Source organism: Epinephelus fuscoguttatus, linkage group LG6 (genome assembly GCF_011397635.1).
Source record: "Epinephelus fuscoguttatus linkage group LG6, E.fuscoguttatus.final_Chr_v1".
Lineage (NCBI taxonomy): Eukaryota > Metazoa > Chordata > Actinopteri > Perciformes > Serranidae > Epinephelus > Epinephelus fuscoguttatus.
In genome coordinates, this window is record NC_064757.1 from 40,477,674 (window position 1) to 40,492,783 (window position 15,110).

At 39.8% G+C, this 15,110-nt stretch overlaps 1 protein-coding gene across 1 annotated transcript in view; it reads right to left on the bottom strand.

Moving 5' to 3' along the window:
• Window positions 1–15,110, bottom strand: part of LOC125890162 (protein unc-13 homolog B-like) — a 309,728-nt gene that overhangs the window by 37,646 nt on the left and 256,972 nt on the right. Inside the window, exons 30-31 of the mRNA XM_049578657.1 lie at window positions 7,112–7,189; window positions 6,736–6,813 (exon numbers count right to left, since the gene is read on the bottom strand). Coding sequence (XP_049434614.1) covers window positions 6,736–6,813; window positions 7,112–7,189 — 156 coding nt within the window. The remainder of the gene's footprint in view (window positions 1–6,735; window positions 6,814–7,111; window positions 7,190–15,110) is intronic.

Consider the following 15,110-nt stretch of genomic DNA (forward strand, 5'->3'; position numbering starts at 1 on the left):
TTACTTGTCCTTACTTCATTCTACTTTCACTCAGACCTGTTGTCCTCATTCATGGACACCTTTATGTGCCATCTGGTGGTAATAAGCGCACAAAACACTAATCCATGTAAAAACAAGATGGCAGCCATCTTTGCCAAGTCAGTCTGGCAACAAATTTGACCAATTTTATCAACAGTAAGACACTGTTAATTAGGAAATGGTAATTAGTGGTATTTTAAGCCAAACAGTTTTTGTTTCCGAACCATAACCTTGTGCCTAAACTTAACCTCACCTTAACCACAGCGTTGTAACTTGTGACTACCTGTGCTCCAAGTCATGACCTGAGATCCTCAAGCCTACCTTCACCAGTCGTCCCAAAATCAAGGCTGGTAACTAAAGGTGACCGGGCCTTTGCCATCAAGGCCCCGCGGCTCTGGAATTCTCTGCCTGAGGAGATTAGGCAGGCTAGCACATTACCCGTTTTGTGCTTCATTTCCTTTTGTTCTATTTTTGCCTCTGTACACACTATTTTTCGTAGCTCTTTCACATCTATGGGAGCGCCCACAGTCCCATTTGCATATCTATTTTTAAATGCAGGTAGAATTGCAACCAAATAGGTATATAAAACTGGAGGAGTTACACTAACATATCATGCATTCATCGTGTCCCAGAGCGCTGTTTTCTTGCACTAATGGGTTCGTAGAAATCCCAGGCAGTTGTGCTGCTTTCCTCTTAAGCATTTAAAACTCACAAAATGAGACACTAATAAAAACAAATACCTAAAAACAAGCCCCCACTGGTAAGGTGACATACTGGGCAGCTTGTAGGTCTAAATGTGTTTTACACTAGTCATTAACCAGCAATAAAAACAAGTCAAATTCAGACTTTGATGAGACAAATAGATGCTAAAAAGTTGTGAAATTTCCAGTTTCTAGCTTCCTCACAAATATTGAGATTATTATAATATAAAAAATGTTTCCCCTTGTCTGTTAGTTTTTTCTTTCCTTTATTCTCTCTTACCTCAGATCCCTCTGAGTCTGAGCAGGCAGACTGGAGTTGAAATGGACAGAACAGTAAGAAAAGAAGGTGAGATGAAGGAAAAAGAATTTAAAAAAAAGAATAAATGACATTTAAGTAAATTATATGACACTGATTAGGATATTTTTTTGCAGCAGCTACCCACCATGTCATCCTCTCCTTCATTGTCAGTGATGGCCTGGTGAAGATGGTGTGGAAATAAAATAAATTATATAAAATGTAGGATAAAGAAAATGTGATGACATAAAGAAAGAAAGGAAAAACAGGAGAGACAGTCTAACAAATGTTACTCTGTTGAGATTTTGTAAAGACATGGCTCGAATGAAGCTGGCTAACTATGACAGGCACTGTAGATGAATTTGGTTATAATTTGGTTTGCTACAAATACACTACAAACCCAAAGTATGCAGACATCCCTGTTTGTAAATCTTTCTTTTTGTGTCTGTTTTTCATGGTTTCGGGCTCTCTTAGCACAGTGCAACAAAGGCGAACTCTTAATGTGTCAGCACAGCCTGTTCTCATTACCAGGGCATCAAATACCGACGCTTTGTCACGCCCCTGTCAAAGGGAGCCTCTGGAGTCTTTATGAGACGCACTGGGCTGTCAACTAACTTTAATATAAACCCATCCGGGGCATTACTTGACGCTGAGAGCCGCTGATGTAGTATATAGAATCAGAAGGTTTGTGTGAAACCAAAATTCATTGTTGTTTTAACGTACATACAGTCATCACACAATGTCGTCATTCACCTGATGTATTTACGCCACGTTACGTTGTGTTAAAAACCTACGTATTAAGCCAAAACATGATTTTTTTTTGAAAGCTAACCAACTGGTTTGTCACCTAAATCTTAGCATGACCGCTTCACAACATTAAGCATGTGTTACAGCTGTGCATCACACAGATGAGGGTGACCTGTATGTCACTATGAGAAGCAAAGGGGTGTGACAAAGCGACAGAGCGACAGAGATCTTATTTCAGAATCGTGTGCTTCATCTATGTCTCTTTGCTGTTTCCCCATGCACAAGGCCAGTTAAAGAAATGGCTCTTCTAATTTGGTGTGGAAGAACTTGACTGGTCTGCACAAAGTCCCGACCTCCACTCTACTCTACACCTTTGGGATGAGGTGAAACATCGACTGTGAGCCAGACCTGATTACCCAACATCAGTGCTGGACCTCGCTGATGCTCTCCCGGCTGACTGGGAGCAAACACCTGCAGCCAGGTTCAAAAATCTGGTGGAAATGTGATGTAATGTTTGGGTGTCTACATACTTTTGGCCATTTGATATATCTGATATTTAAAAAGAAAAGTTATTGATCATAAAGATAAAAAAATAAAAATTAAGTAGTCTTCTGGTATTTCTTTAGTTTTCAGTCAATCCAGTTTAAAACCACTAAAAGTAATTTTATCCAAACTGAACAATGATGTCTGAGGTTGTGACGGAGCCACAGGTTGACCCACCTCCTCATCTAACTCCTCAGGTTCCTCCTCGTTCTCAAGCTTTTGGAGAGAAGCAGCACCACAGTGAAAAACACAGTATTTATTTTTACATACGTTTTAGCAGGTGGAGAGAAGGAAACCAACGTTTGTTTCTGGGAGTGAAAACTAGGAGTCTATGAAGGAGGAGGAGGGGGAGAAGAGTTCAAGTTGATCTCTTGTTTATGAGTAAATTGGGATCAAACTAAAAATAGACACATATGCTGCTGGGTAACAAGAGGTTTGACGGGAGGTTCACGGCGGGTTTTTGCCTTAATGAACTTATTTATTTCAGATGTTTGTGTTCCAGGAGCAACAGGGGAAAGGGGAGCGAGGGCAAAAAAGAAACCCAGACATACCCTCTCCTCCTCAGCAGTTATCTGTAGAGGGAAACACACACACACACACACACTTATTCCCACCTTACTTAAATTAACTTGCAGCACACATTATTCTTCACCTGCTGAACCTTCATCTAAACAAATGACTTTAACAAGCTACGCTTAGTTATAGATGCTTCTACACTCTCATTATTAGAAAAATATATCAGCAAGGTTACTTTATATTCAAGCAGGAGTGAAAAGTCAAGTGAATATCAAAGGAGAAATACGAGAGGGGGAACTCAAACTACAGATTTACTTCCGCACAAAATACAACTCTATTTTTCAGGGTTTCCACATTGCACATGAAAGGTTACAACTACACTTCTTCTTCTTCCAAGTTTCATTCTTTTTTATTGCTCTTTGATTGCACAGAGATCTGACTTTAGTTATAGTCTGAGATCACAAGATGGGTTGGGATCTTGTTGTCTGTTCCAAGAGCACGGACTGAGCTGGGAAAGAAGGCTTTTATGTGCTCCGCTCCCTTCACTTGGAATAGTCTTCAAAAAGACTGAAACCAAGAGAACTGTCTGCGCCTCAGGCTCTTATTAGAACAATGGTGACTCAATCTGTTGGTGCTTGTCACTGTACATGTAGGTAGGTATTTTGAGAGGTTAATGTATATCTTCTATGTGTTCTTGTGGTTATGGTTGTTTGTCAGTAACATTTTATCGCCCAGGTGAAATCTAGGATCTCACTGGGATTTAACCTGGTTAAATATGAGTTAAATAAAATAAAACATAGCTTTGAAATATGAAACAGCTGCAGGTTCAGCACAAACACAGAAAAAAAAATTCCAGTATGCATAAAAAGAATCCAACTCTGCTGCTTCTCCTGGTAGCAACCGACGAACCCAAATTCATATGAAATGGCTCCATTAATTAGGTCACACCTGGAGGACGCTGAGTTGACCCATATAGGTTTGTCTATGTAGGGGAACGTACCAATACCAACAGGATTGTAGCTTCTCCAACACCATTTGAAAAACCAATGGTGTGCATGTCTGTAACCTCACAAATAAATCACACAGCAGACAGATATGTGAAAATCCAGACACAGTTATTGGATTTGCTGTGATTGTTGAAAATGTTTTTCACCTGTTTGCAACATTTTTCTGATTTAACAACATCATTTACTTCCAACTGCTCGCAAATTTTTCTAACAGCCTCTGAGATCCTTTCATTTTGCTGGTGAAAAAAAAAAAATCCACAGTGACAACAACAACATACAAAAACACTTCAGTGTCTCAAACAGCCATCAAGATATCAGAACATTTCAGTCCAACTGACATGTTGTTCAAGAGTAATTTAGGTATATTTCAACCCTGCTGTCACACGTTTTGTCTTAGTGACTAATGTAACCACATTGCAGCCTCTTTGTTTTTGACACTGACAGGCTTTGACAGGTGTGACAACTTATTATTTGAAGGTATCTACATAAGGGTGTCATGACACTGTCATGAACTTATCATAAACATTATGTATATGTCATAAACGTTTATGACTGCTGTCATTAAGTGTCATTCAGTTTTTGTAATGACAAGTTGACATTGTTTGGGTTGTCTTGATTATGACAACTTGACATTAATTAAAGTGACATTACCAGAAATTGTCTTTGTCATGACAATTTGACATTAAATTTGTTTGGGATGTCCTTATAATGACAACTTGACATTAACCAGGATGACATTACCAGAAGATGTCTTTGTATCAATCATTATGTCAACTTGTCATAAACACAAAAAGAGGTGCATTTCTTGTTAATAGTGGGGTTTCCATCCAAATGTATCGAAATTTTTGAGCGAATTTTGTGAAAATGTGCAAAAGAAAATGCGAATTTATGCCCGTTTCCATTCGTTATTGTTTTGCGATTATTGGGAGTCAATAGGAAGAGCAGTAGGTGGCGCTTCTCTTAAAAAATGAACGAAATAAAAACACCCCCACAGAAGAAGAATGCGCTATGAGATGACGTCATAAGAGAGCGTCTTATGCCCACTGTAAACAACAACACACTCAACTGACACTCAACAACTGACCATTCCTGATAAACCTGTCGGCTCTTGGGAGAACTCTGGTTAGCATTTTGTCAGCGTTCACAGCGTACCTGACCATCTTGAAGAAGAGACGAGAAAGAAGAAGTTTAATGTTAAGAGTACTGTCAGAAATAGCTGGAAGGAGACCACCACAACGTTCTCTGTGTGTATGGGAACGTAGGCATGTGAAGGACTTTTGGGAAGTAGTTGTCCAGCAGCATTTCACTCACAAACTCTGGCTGAAACATTTCTGTATGTCAAGGGCCACATTTGAGGATCATTTTCCTTTTATCGATACGCTGACAAATCCACCCCCTCCAAGCGTAAAAACTTATTCGCAAATTTTCTGCCTTTTTTCGAATTTCTGTCCATCCAAGGTTTTTTTTCGCAATTTTTTAAAATGCGAATAAAAATAGGTGGATGGAAACCCCGCTAATGTCAAGTTGTTATGACAAAGACATCTTCTGGTAATGTCATCCAGGTTAATGTCAAGTTGTCATAATAAGGACATCCCAAAAAAATTTAATGTCAACTTGTCATTACAAAAAACTCAATGACACTTAATGACAGCAGCCATAAACGTTTATGACATGTACATAATTTTCATGACAGGTTCATGACAGTGTCATGTCATAGTTATGACAGTGTCATATCACTCTTATGTTGATTCCTTCAAGTTACCAATCCTTTTTGTCTAACCAGAATCATTCTGAAATCGCCATCCCCAAACACATCAGACTCCATTTAAATAAACAGTAAGTTTAGTGCGTATAGAGGCAGCATATTTTCAGATCTAACTGCTTGAATTTAGGATTAATTTCCACCAAACCAGGGTTGGTCATTGTTAAAACAACAGAAGGACAAACCAAGATGGGTCCTGTGAGTCTTATTTTGTCTCTGTTGACTTTGAATAAAGTGTGTTTCACGATGATAAAATAAACAGTTTATTTGAATGGAGTCAGGTGGGATTGACTATAGAGATTTTGGGTTGTTTCTGTTTAAACAAAAATGATCTTATTCTCTAACAAAAAAAGTCTATCTGTATAGGATTCTTTCAATAATGTCAGGCATTTAGAGCGGTGGTTCTCAAATGGTGTGCCATGACACAAACCACTGATCAGTGGCAAAAACAAGCACTTTTAGTAGACGTAAACTGACAGTGCACAATTGCCCAATAACGTTACATTTCAGCCTGTGTTTTGGTCAATAATGGACCAATTTCAAAAACTGTTGTCTCCATTAGTCACTAAGACACAAAAACATGGCAGAACAGGTTGGGAAATCTTTGTAACGGGAGGTTTAAAATGCATGTTCTCACTTTAAATTAATCCTGGCTGCTCCAAATGAGACCCTGATGAGTTTTCTCCTCTCTGGTGTAAATGCAACAACACTGTGTTGCCATCGTTTGTGAGAACAGAACTGAGAACAATCTTTGCCATACGTGATGAGCTTGCAAGCTTATTTGATGATTTTGTTGCCATTTAAGCTTGAAAAAGCATTTGAACAGTTTCTTATTTTCAAACCATGCGCTGGTCTCAAAAATAACCCTCTCACATGAGTTACATTATCCTGCTGTGTGTACTACCAGGGCTCGTCTTTCACACGATAATGATGCCACAGTGAAGGGTGGCAGATTTCAGTCCTGTTCTCTTAAGACCCAAAACACTGCCCGTTTTCATTTCAACATTTTGACCTCAAACAGGAGAGAAAGACCTCATCAGTGGCTGCAGGATGAAATGAGAAACTCTCAGGTCTCCATGGCAGATGATTAAAAACCACTGGTGCAGGACAAGTGATATGCGTGTGTGCTCATCTGTTATTGCTCACCTGTTTTGCTCCCATCGACTCAAACATCTTCTCCAACAGGACCCTCATCTGCTGGATGTTGTTCATCAGCACGCAGGGCTGGAGGATGACAGATGAGGGGGACAATGGGGGCAGGTGGTTGAGAAAAAACAAAAGGAGGGAAACAGAGTTGAGAGAAAAGAGCAAATGAATGAAATATAAGGAAACAGGAAGATGAAATAAGAAAAGTAAGAAAAAACAATAGAGATAGATGTAAAAGAGCCACAGAAGTGGGCAGCAGTAACTAAAATATTAATCCACTCCACAGAGAGTGCACTAGCTTTCAAAGTGTTTGGTCTCTCTCCAAATCTGAGAAGAGCACAGAGTGGCAGCAGAGTGGCGACGCAGCAGTACTCACTATCTTCTCCTTCTCACAGTAGGAGGGAAAGCTCTTGGCTAGCAGGGCACAGTACTGCAGCAGCACTTTGGTGATCGTCTGTGGAAACAAGATAACACACACGTAGGACATGTTTACTCTGGGAACTTCTGGGGTGGTGGATCTGAACACTGGTATTTACTCCTCTAGTTTGACTTGTTTGATCAGGCGAGAACGTTGCTGTTTGAACTCAAATATTCACATTGTCACGGCTGAAAATGTCTCTGTCTTTTGCTAAAAGAGCTGCAGGCGGAGACATGATTACATCAGTCCACTTCTAGCCTCTTCACACTGGCTCCCAGTGTGTGTTAGAAAAGATTTGGAGATTTTACTGATTACTTTTAAGGCCCTTCATGGTCTGTCTCGCAGCTATATCGCTGACCTCTTGGTACTGCACACACCAGGACGTACTTTGAGGTCCTCGGGCAGCAGAGGTCTTTTGTCTGTTCCAGACGTCCGGACAGAGAGTTTGCTGTCAGGGCTCCGAGGCTCTGGAACAATCTGCCCGAGGAAATCAGGTCGGCCGGATCTCTTTTAAGTCTCTTCTTAAAACACACTTTTAACTGAGAGCCTCTCCTGATTTTATTTGAGTTTTAAGTTAATTCAAACTGTCTTTAATTTCCTCAGTTTTTATACACTGAATTGTTTTTATCAGTTCCTTTAAAAGTTGTTGTTTTTCGTGACTTGTCTGTTTAAATTACTGACATGTAAAGCACTTTGTAACTCTGTTTTGAAAAGCACTTTATGAATAAAGATTATTATTATTATTATTATTAGTTGGTAGTGACGAGTAGGGGTGGTTGATATGGCCCTAAAATATTATCACAATATCTCAGGGTATTTTTGTGATAACGATATTCTGGATGATATGACAAATTAATACTAACTTCACTTGATACTTTAAATTTTTTTTTTTTTTTTTTTGCTTTCAAGACTTCAATAAGTTAAGTCTCAGGGGAGTCAAGTCTCAAGCAAGTCTCACATCTCAAGTCCTCATTTTTGTGTCCTCATTTTGGTCCATGTCCAAGTCCCCTGTGTACAGCTCTGCATGCAGATCGAAAGGACCTCTGGATATGTGGAGATGGGTATTGATATCTGATGACAATTCCTCATGGTTGGAAACTAGCAGGACAAAACAAATGAGTCCTTTAGTAGGCAGCCAGTATGTTTGTTCAACGGACAAAACTGGATTTGTTGGGAGTGACAGAGTGACTCGTTGGTACCACTGTCATCCTGCCTGATTACAGAAAGTATTTTGTGTTTGTTGATTTGGCAACGTATCTTAAGTGTTATGTGCTAATTTTTGTTTTCGCAACAACCACTCCTGCCAATCAAAGACTGTAGGCGGAACTCAAGGGACATATTTTTCCTTTTGGATCTCTGTTGATGATCAGTTTCTCCAGGCACCATCTTCTTTACGTGTCCAGCCATGGTGGCTCTTAGCTGTCACACGCAACATGCCAGTTCTATTTCTATTTTTAATGAAAACGCTCTCCTTGTTATCAGAGGAAAACTCATCATATTTCTTTCCTTCGACTAATCTATCATTTACTGTTCACTCTATGGATCAAATTGGACACTGAGTTGCCAGTTTAGTTGGCTAACCTTCACACAAAGCGTACTGTGCTTAATAAGGAGTCATACATCATGTGTCTGAGGTGTGGCACGGTATAAATCAGGCAGACCAGCAAGAGCGACTTTGGGTACTTTACTATCTCCGAGACAGCTATTATCTTGGGCTTTTCACACATGACGTTACAAAGGTTTATCCAGAATACACCAACAGTTTGAGATCCTGCAGACAGGGACAGGTAGTGGATCAGAAATGTCAATCACTCTGAAAAGTTTCCTCCTCCGTGTTCAGAATTTTAAAGGTACTCTGTGGAGTTTCTGACCACTGGTTGCACTGTAGAGCAGTGCTTGTTGAGCAGTAATCTCATCATTTACATGAGGACACACTGAATGCAGTAGTGGAAAGTATTCATCCATCCATTATCCATAACCGCTTATCCCATTCAGGGCTGTGGGGCAGGGGGGCTGGAGCCTATCAGGGTACACCCTAGACTATACTTCCACCACAATTAACATGTGTAGGTGGGGTTTTTTTAAACATGGGAAATCCACTAAAAATAGGCAATAGACACCTTTCCAATTGCCAGTAGACCACAGCTATGTACATGGCTCTGCAGCAGATGAGTATGCCTTTCTGTGTCTGTGTGTGTGGGTTCTTTTAGTGGGTCACATTCAACACCACAAACAGGTCGGAAAACAGGATAGTACACGGTAGAAACTAGCATGGCCGACTGTGACAACTTCACGGTGGTGACTTCTTTTTATATATCTTGCTTTTTTAGTCTCTCTTTCAAACTCGGTGCAGAATTTGGATGGATGTCTGAGCGTTGTTTGGGTGGTGATGGACGGTATTTCGTGGTGGTCCGTAATTGCATATCACTGGTAAAGGGACTAAAATTAACGCGTTTATCCCGGGTGCTGAGTTTCCATCAATGCCGATTGGAGCCATAGCTGATAAATACCCATGACTACTTCAGAGTCATTTGACCTGCATGTGAATGCCGATTATAACATTTCCCATTACATTTCTTTCTTTTTTTATCTTTTGTTTTTTATGCTAAAAAAAAAATTAACTTAAAGTTTATGTATTGTCTATCTACCAGTATATTTCAGTTTTATAAGCTGTAAAAAAAACAAAAAAAACAAAAACAACAACAATGAAAAAAACAAAAACATTAAAAAAAAAAAACAGATGTTAGCGGGTGTTAGCATTTTTTCTGTGCAGTGGTAAAGTCCAAGTGGCTGTGGAGACAGACAACCATTCACATTCACACCTACGAACAATTAACCTACACTGACATGTCTTTGGATTGTGGAAGCCAGAGAGCCTGGAGAAAAGGGGTGGGAACTGGAAAGTAACTACATGACTCTGAAATACTTTGAGATACTTGTACTTCACATGAGTATTTCAGTTTTCTGCTGCATTATATGTCTACTCCGCTTCATTTCAGAGGCAAATATTGTACTCTTTACTCCACTACATGTAATTTTGATTAATTTTGATTAATTAATTTGCAATTTAAGATGGCTAATACAAACACATCTGTCCAATCACATATGGGCCTGAATTTTAAGTTGCTGGCCAAAATGACACATTTTGTTTAGAAAAGATCCAACATTTATTAGATAAAAAAAAAAAAAAAAACAGGCAACAAAAGCAAATACTTGCATCAAAAAACGTCTGGTCAAATTACACTTTTTCCTCATATAAACGCATTCCCTGAAACTGTAGCTCAATTTCTCTGAACTCTAAACATAAAACTGAAAAGAGTTACCATTGACCATTTTGTCAAAACTCCACAGATCTCAACAAAATGAAACACTGCACTTAAAACCATGTCCTGTCTTCTCAAAACAGATTCTTTCCACCAAAATGACACACAGCTAGCATGTTTTCATGTAGGTCTTCTTCTCTGTTTCCCATGCTGTTCCATTTTACCCCAAACACAGCAGAGTTCACCTGAGGCATCTTTAATGCTCTGACACATGATTGGAGTGTTTTGCCAATTGTGTTTGAACAGCTGCGACGTGAGTGAGACCAATTGGCAATTAGGGTGTAACATTTTGAAGGCCAGTGTTTTTTCAGGTTTAAAAAGTGTGCTAAAAGGTGAAATTTGTATTTAGAGTTTTGCAAAAATGTGAAATTATGCTTAGACTTATAGCATAGGTGACTTGGCGTAAACTCTTATTGTGTGAATATATGGTGTACGTGACCTGACATAGACTCATTATCCTGACGTGACTTCAGCTAAATGATCTGGCATGATTCTGCTGAATTGCTCTCACAGCTGGTTGTCTGAATAACAGGAAAACAGTAGCTTAAGTGACAGGAAACACCTTTTCATGCGTTCTGGAAAGCTGTAGGTGTGTCACCTGATACTGCTTGTTTGTCAGACACTATAAATTGTCATGATGTATTAATTCTTTGGCTTTCTTGCAAGTAAACCCTCAAATGTCTAATCCTGTGTTTTGAGTCTCTTTAATCTACAATAGACTTGTGTAGTTCGGAGGTTTGTTGTTGATACATGATCTTCAAGTTGCAGAGCTGTGTGCATAGTTTTATTTTTTGTGTGTATAATAAATGTATTCTTTCAATCAATCATTCCATAATAGACGACAAAATACAAAATACAGCTATCAATATGAGTTCAACCTTGACTTGTGCTGTACGCCTGAACCATGTTGATACTTCACAGTGCTATGTGCCACAAAAGACAAGCAAGCATATATCAGCATTAAACTGTATGCTTTTCTCCACAGACGATCTGAGGAGAGAAAACAAACCCTGCTGCACTCTGCAATTTAGAGACGCCCTGTTGAAATACTGATAGAATACTTATCATTTTTACGTGCCTTTGGCTTCTTTGATCCATGCTTACAGCAGCACAGCGGTGGCATCTTTTATAGATGGTTAAGAACTGCGAGCTGATTGAATAGTTGTGCCAAAGATTTTCACACAGGTGCATTAGAGATTCATAATTATGCATGTATTTCTATCAGCTATGAATACATTTTTTCCTTTTGTTTAACACAGTTTATTCAACACAGTTTGTGGTCCTTCAATGAGATCTGTGCGAACTGTGTGTGTAAATGTGTGAAACCTAAAACAAAGTGTGAACACATTCGCAAAAGAAGACTTCCGTTGTGCTAAGAAGGTGATGATGAATATCAGTTGGAGCCCAGTTTCAATAAGCATGTGTCAGCAATCGAGAAAAACTGTAATGAATCAATAAGTAGACTGATCAGCCACAGCATTAAAACCACTCTGTCATCACATTACAGTGAAATATCCTGCTGGGAAACCTTTGGTTCTGGCATTCATGTGGATGCCACTTGACACACACCACCAATCCAAACACCATTACAGACCAACTACACCCTCTCACATGTCACATTGCAAATACTACTCAGGAATAGCTCAAGGAACCTGACAAAGAGCTCAAAGTGTTGACCTGGCCTCACAATTCAAATCCATCGGAGCATTTGTGGGAGGTGCTTGTACCATAAAGGTCCTGTGTACATGCCTCAACAGGTGAGAGGCCACCATGGATCAGACTCGGCTCTGACCTGTCGAGGCATGGACACAGGACCTCTTGTGGCAGCAGGGTAATGCTGACAGATCCGTTGGGTTGCAAGGTGGGGCTCCAACACCTCCCACAGATGGTTGATCAGATTTAGATCTGGAGGCCAGGTTGACACCTTGAGCTCTTTCTCAAGTTCCTCGAGCCATTCCTGAGCAGTTCTTGTGGTATGGCATGGCACATGATTAAGGGTGCTTTCAGACCTAGAGTTGTCTTGCTTTTGTCCGAATCAGGGAATAATTTTGTTACAAGTTTGCACAACTGCCTAGAGTTGGTTCGTGTTTTCACAACAGCATTTACAAGCGGACCAGATCGCGCTGCTCATCGTGGACTATATTGCTGCCATTGTTGATTTTAGTCAAACCATACAGTTTGAAAACGAGGCGCGGCTCCAACTAGAAAACAATGTTTTGATGCATTGGATGTGCTGAATGTGCATATTAAGGCAGTACAGGAGGAGGTGCACATTAATAATCCTCCAGGACTGTAACATGCTCATGTTTAACCCAAACAATGTGTCATGTGACTGCAGTTGCTTCACATCCAGGTCGGAACACCTTCTCACCACAAACCAACTGCACCAAAGTTTGTTTGTAACCGGACTGAGACCACCTCTTCAAGAAGGTCTCGGTCCGGTTGTTTTGGTGCACACCCGAGTGTGATTGCTGTGCCCAAATGAACCGCACTTAGGGGGCAAATGAACTTGAGTTTGGTTGAAACAGGGCAGGTGTGAAAGCACCCTGATATTACTACTTCACCTGTCAGTGGTTTTGATGTTTTGGCTGATCTGTGTAAAACCCAATAAGACTGATGTTAATATTTTTCTACTTTTACTTAAGTAAAAGTTGGAATGCAGAACTTCAACTTCTAACAGAGTATTTCTACACTGCATTGCTACTTTTACTTAAGTGCAAGATCGGCATACTTCTTCCACCACTGCCTGAAATGTTACAGGGATGAATGTTGTATATACACTACATACCATCAGTTGCTACCCAGACCTGCAAATCAGATGACGTGTTTACCTCAAAATTGCTCGTATTTATCACATAAAAGAGAGAGGAATGATATGATATCCCTCACTTTTTTTTACTACTCAGCATGTTGAGGCACTGCACCAATAAAAAAGGCAAAAAATGCAGGTTTTAAAATATTCTGCGAGAGTTCACTAAGATTATGAAATCCATCTGACATTTTTATTCAGGCCTTAAGGATACACAACGCTGAATGTCATGCTTGTCCACACTACAAACTCCACGGGATACTTTTAAATAAATCAGCAAGTCAATTTATCGGTCGTGGTGTTAACTCGGGGACAGGAAATGACAGAAACCAGCCCTGTGACCTCACAGCGTCTCAGGTTTGTTGTGAGAGATTTCTATACTTTCTGCTGAGTCAGCCAGATGGCCCTCTTACGTTCATGCATTAAACATGTGGGTGGACGGCTGCCTGCATTACTTAGTATGGCTTCCTCTCATTGTACAACTCTGTCTCTCTCTTTATTCCTTTACTGCAGCTGTCTATCTTTTTACTGTAATCTCATACTTTTCCAAAATGAGATATAGCTGTCCTGGCCTGTAGAAGGAGGAGCAAGAGAGGATAAGAAAAAGGAAAGAATAAGGACTTGGAAAGTGACAAAGAGAGGAACTGGGCAAGATATGGAAAGAAGATTAAAGGCAGATATGGACAGGAAAATATCTGAAGGCAAAGCAAAGACAAGATGGAGAATCCATAAAAGAATGAGACTGCAAGATATTACAAGAGTAGATGAAAAACAAACTTAAGACTAAGACAGGGAGGAGATGAAAAGGTAGAGAGAGACATTAACATGTGTGGAGTGCAGAAAATGAAAAGGGAGTCAAGGGTTGGGGACAGAGAGATGGACAGCTCAGAGTGATGGCTTACATTAGCCATTCTTTATTTAATGAGTCCCATATTGATCGAGCCATCACACCACACACACACACACTCACAGAAATATATGCACACACAACTCTTCTGAGAAAGGTTTGTTAGATTTAATGGCTATGCCTAAAAGCAACTGCCTTAAGTTAAATTACAAGAAAGAAATATTACATCAAAGGTTCAATAACAAAACACTGCACTGTACACATTTTGCAAACAAATACCTGAAACTCATCAGCAAATATCTCAAAGGCACGAAAAACTCTAGAGTCAAAAAAAGTCAACTAAAGAAGAGCTTTGTAAGTAAAGTTCTTTATGATTTAAAGCATTTTGATGTAGCCTGTTTTATTTCAATGTCATTGGGGCAAAATCCCATTATAAACTTTGATCATATTGTAATTCACGTGGTTTGAGAGAACACTAGACTTTTACACCTGCTCTTGGCTCTGGCTCTTGGCTTTAGAAAATCTAGCCTGTGACAAAAGACTTTGGCCAATCACTGGTCATTTTAAAGGGAGGGCGTTTCTATTGGCTGTTCTACAAATATAGATGTCCATTTAGTGAAAGCCTGATTCAATGGCGGAGAATCCTGCTGAGAAAGTTGCTATTCTAGCAGTGGCAACAACTGCTTACACTGCAAAACAAGCCAAAAGTTAAGAAATGTTGACTTATCAAAAGGAACTCTAAAAATAAATGCAAAAAAAAAAACAAAAAAAAACCACATTTCAAAGATGGAGAGAAATCGTTGCTAACAGTTTAGCCTCCTGCTAACCGAAGCCCAGGCTCATAGGTGCTGCTTCAAGTTCACATTTTACTTTAGCTAGAGCCTCGACTTAAAGTGTGTCCTCTGCCTCATTCCCTGCCGCTACAGACTGCCTTGCCAAGTAGAGAACAGGTAGCAGCTCCGGAGACAGACCTCCAGT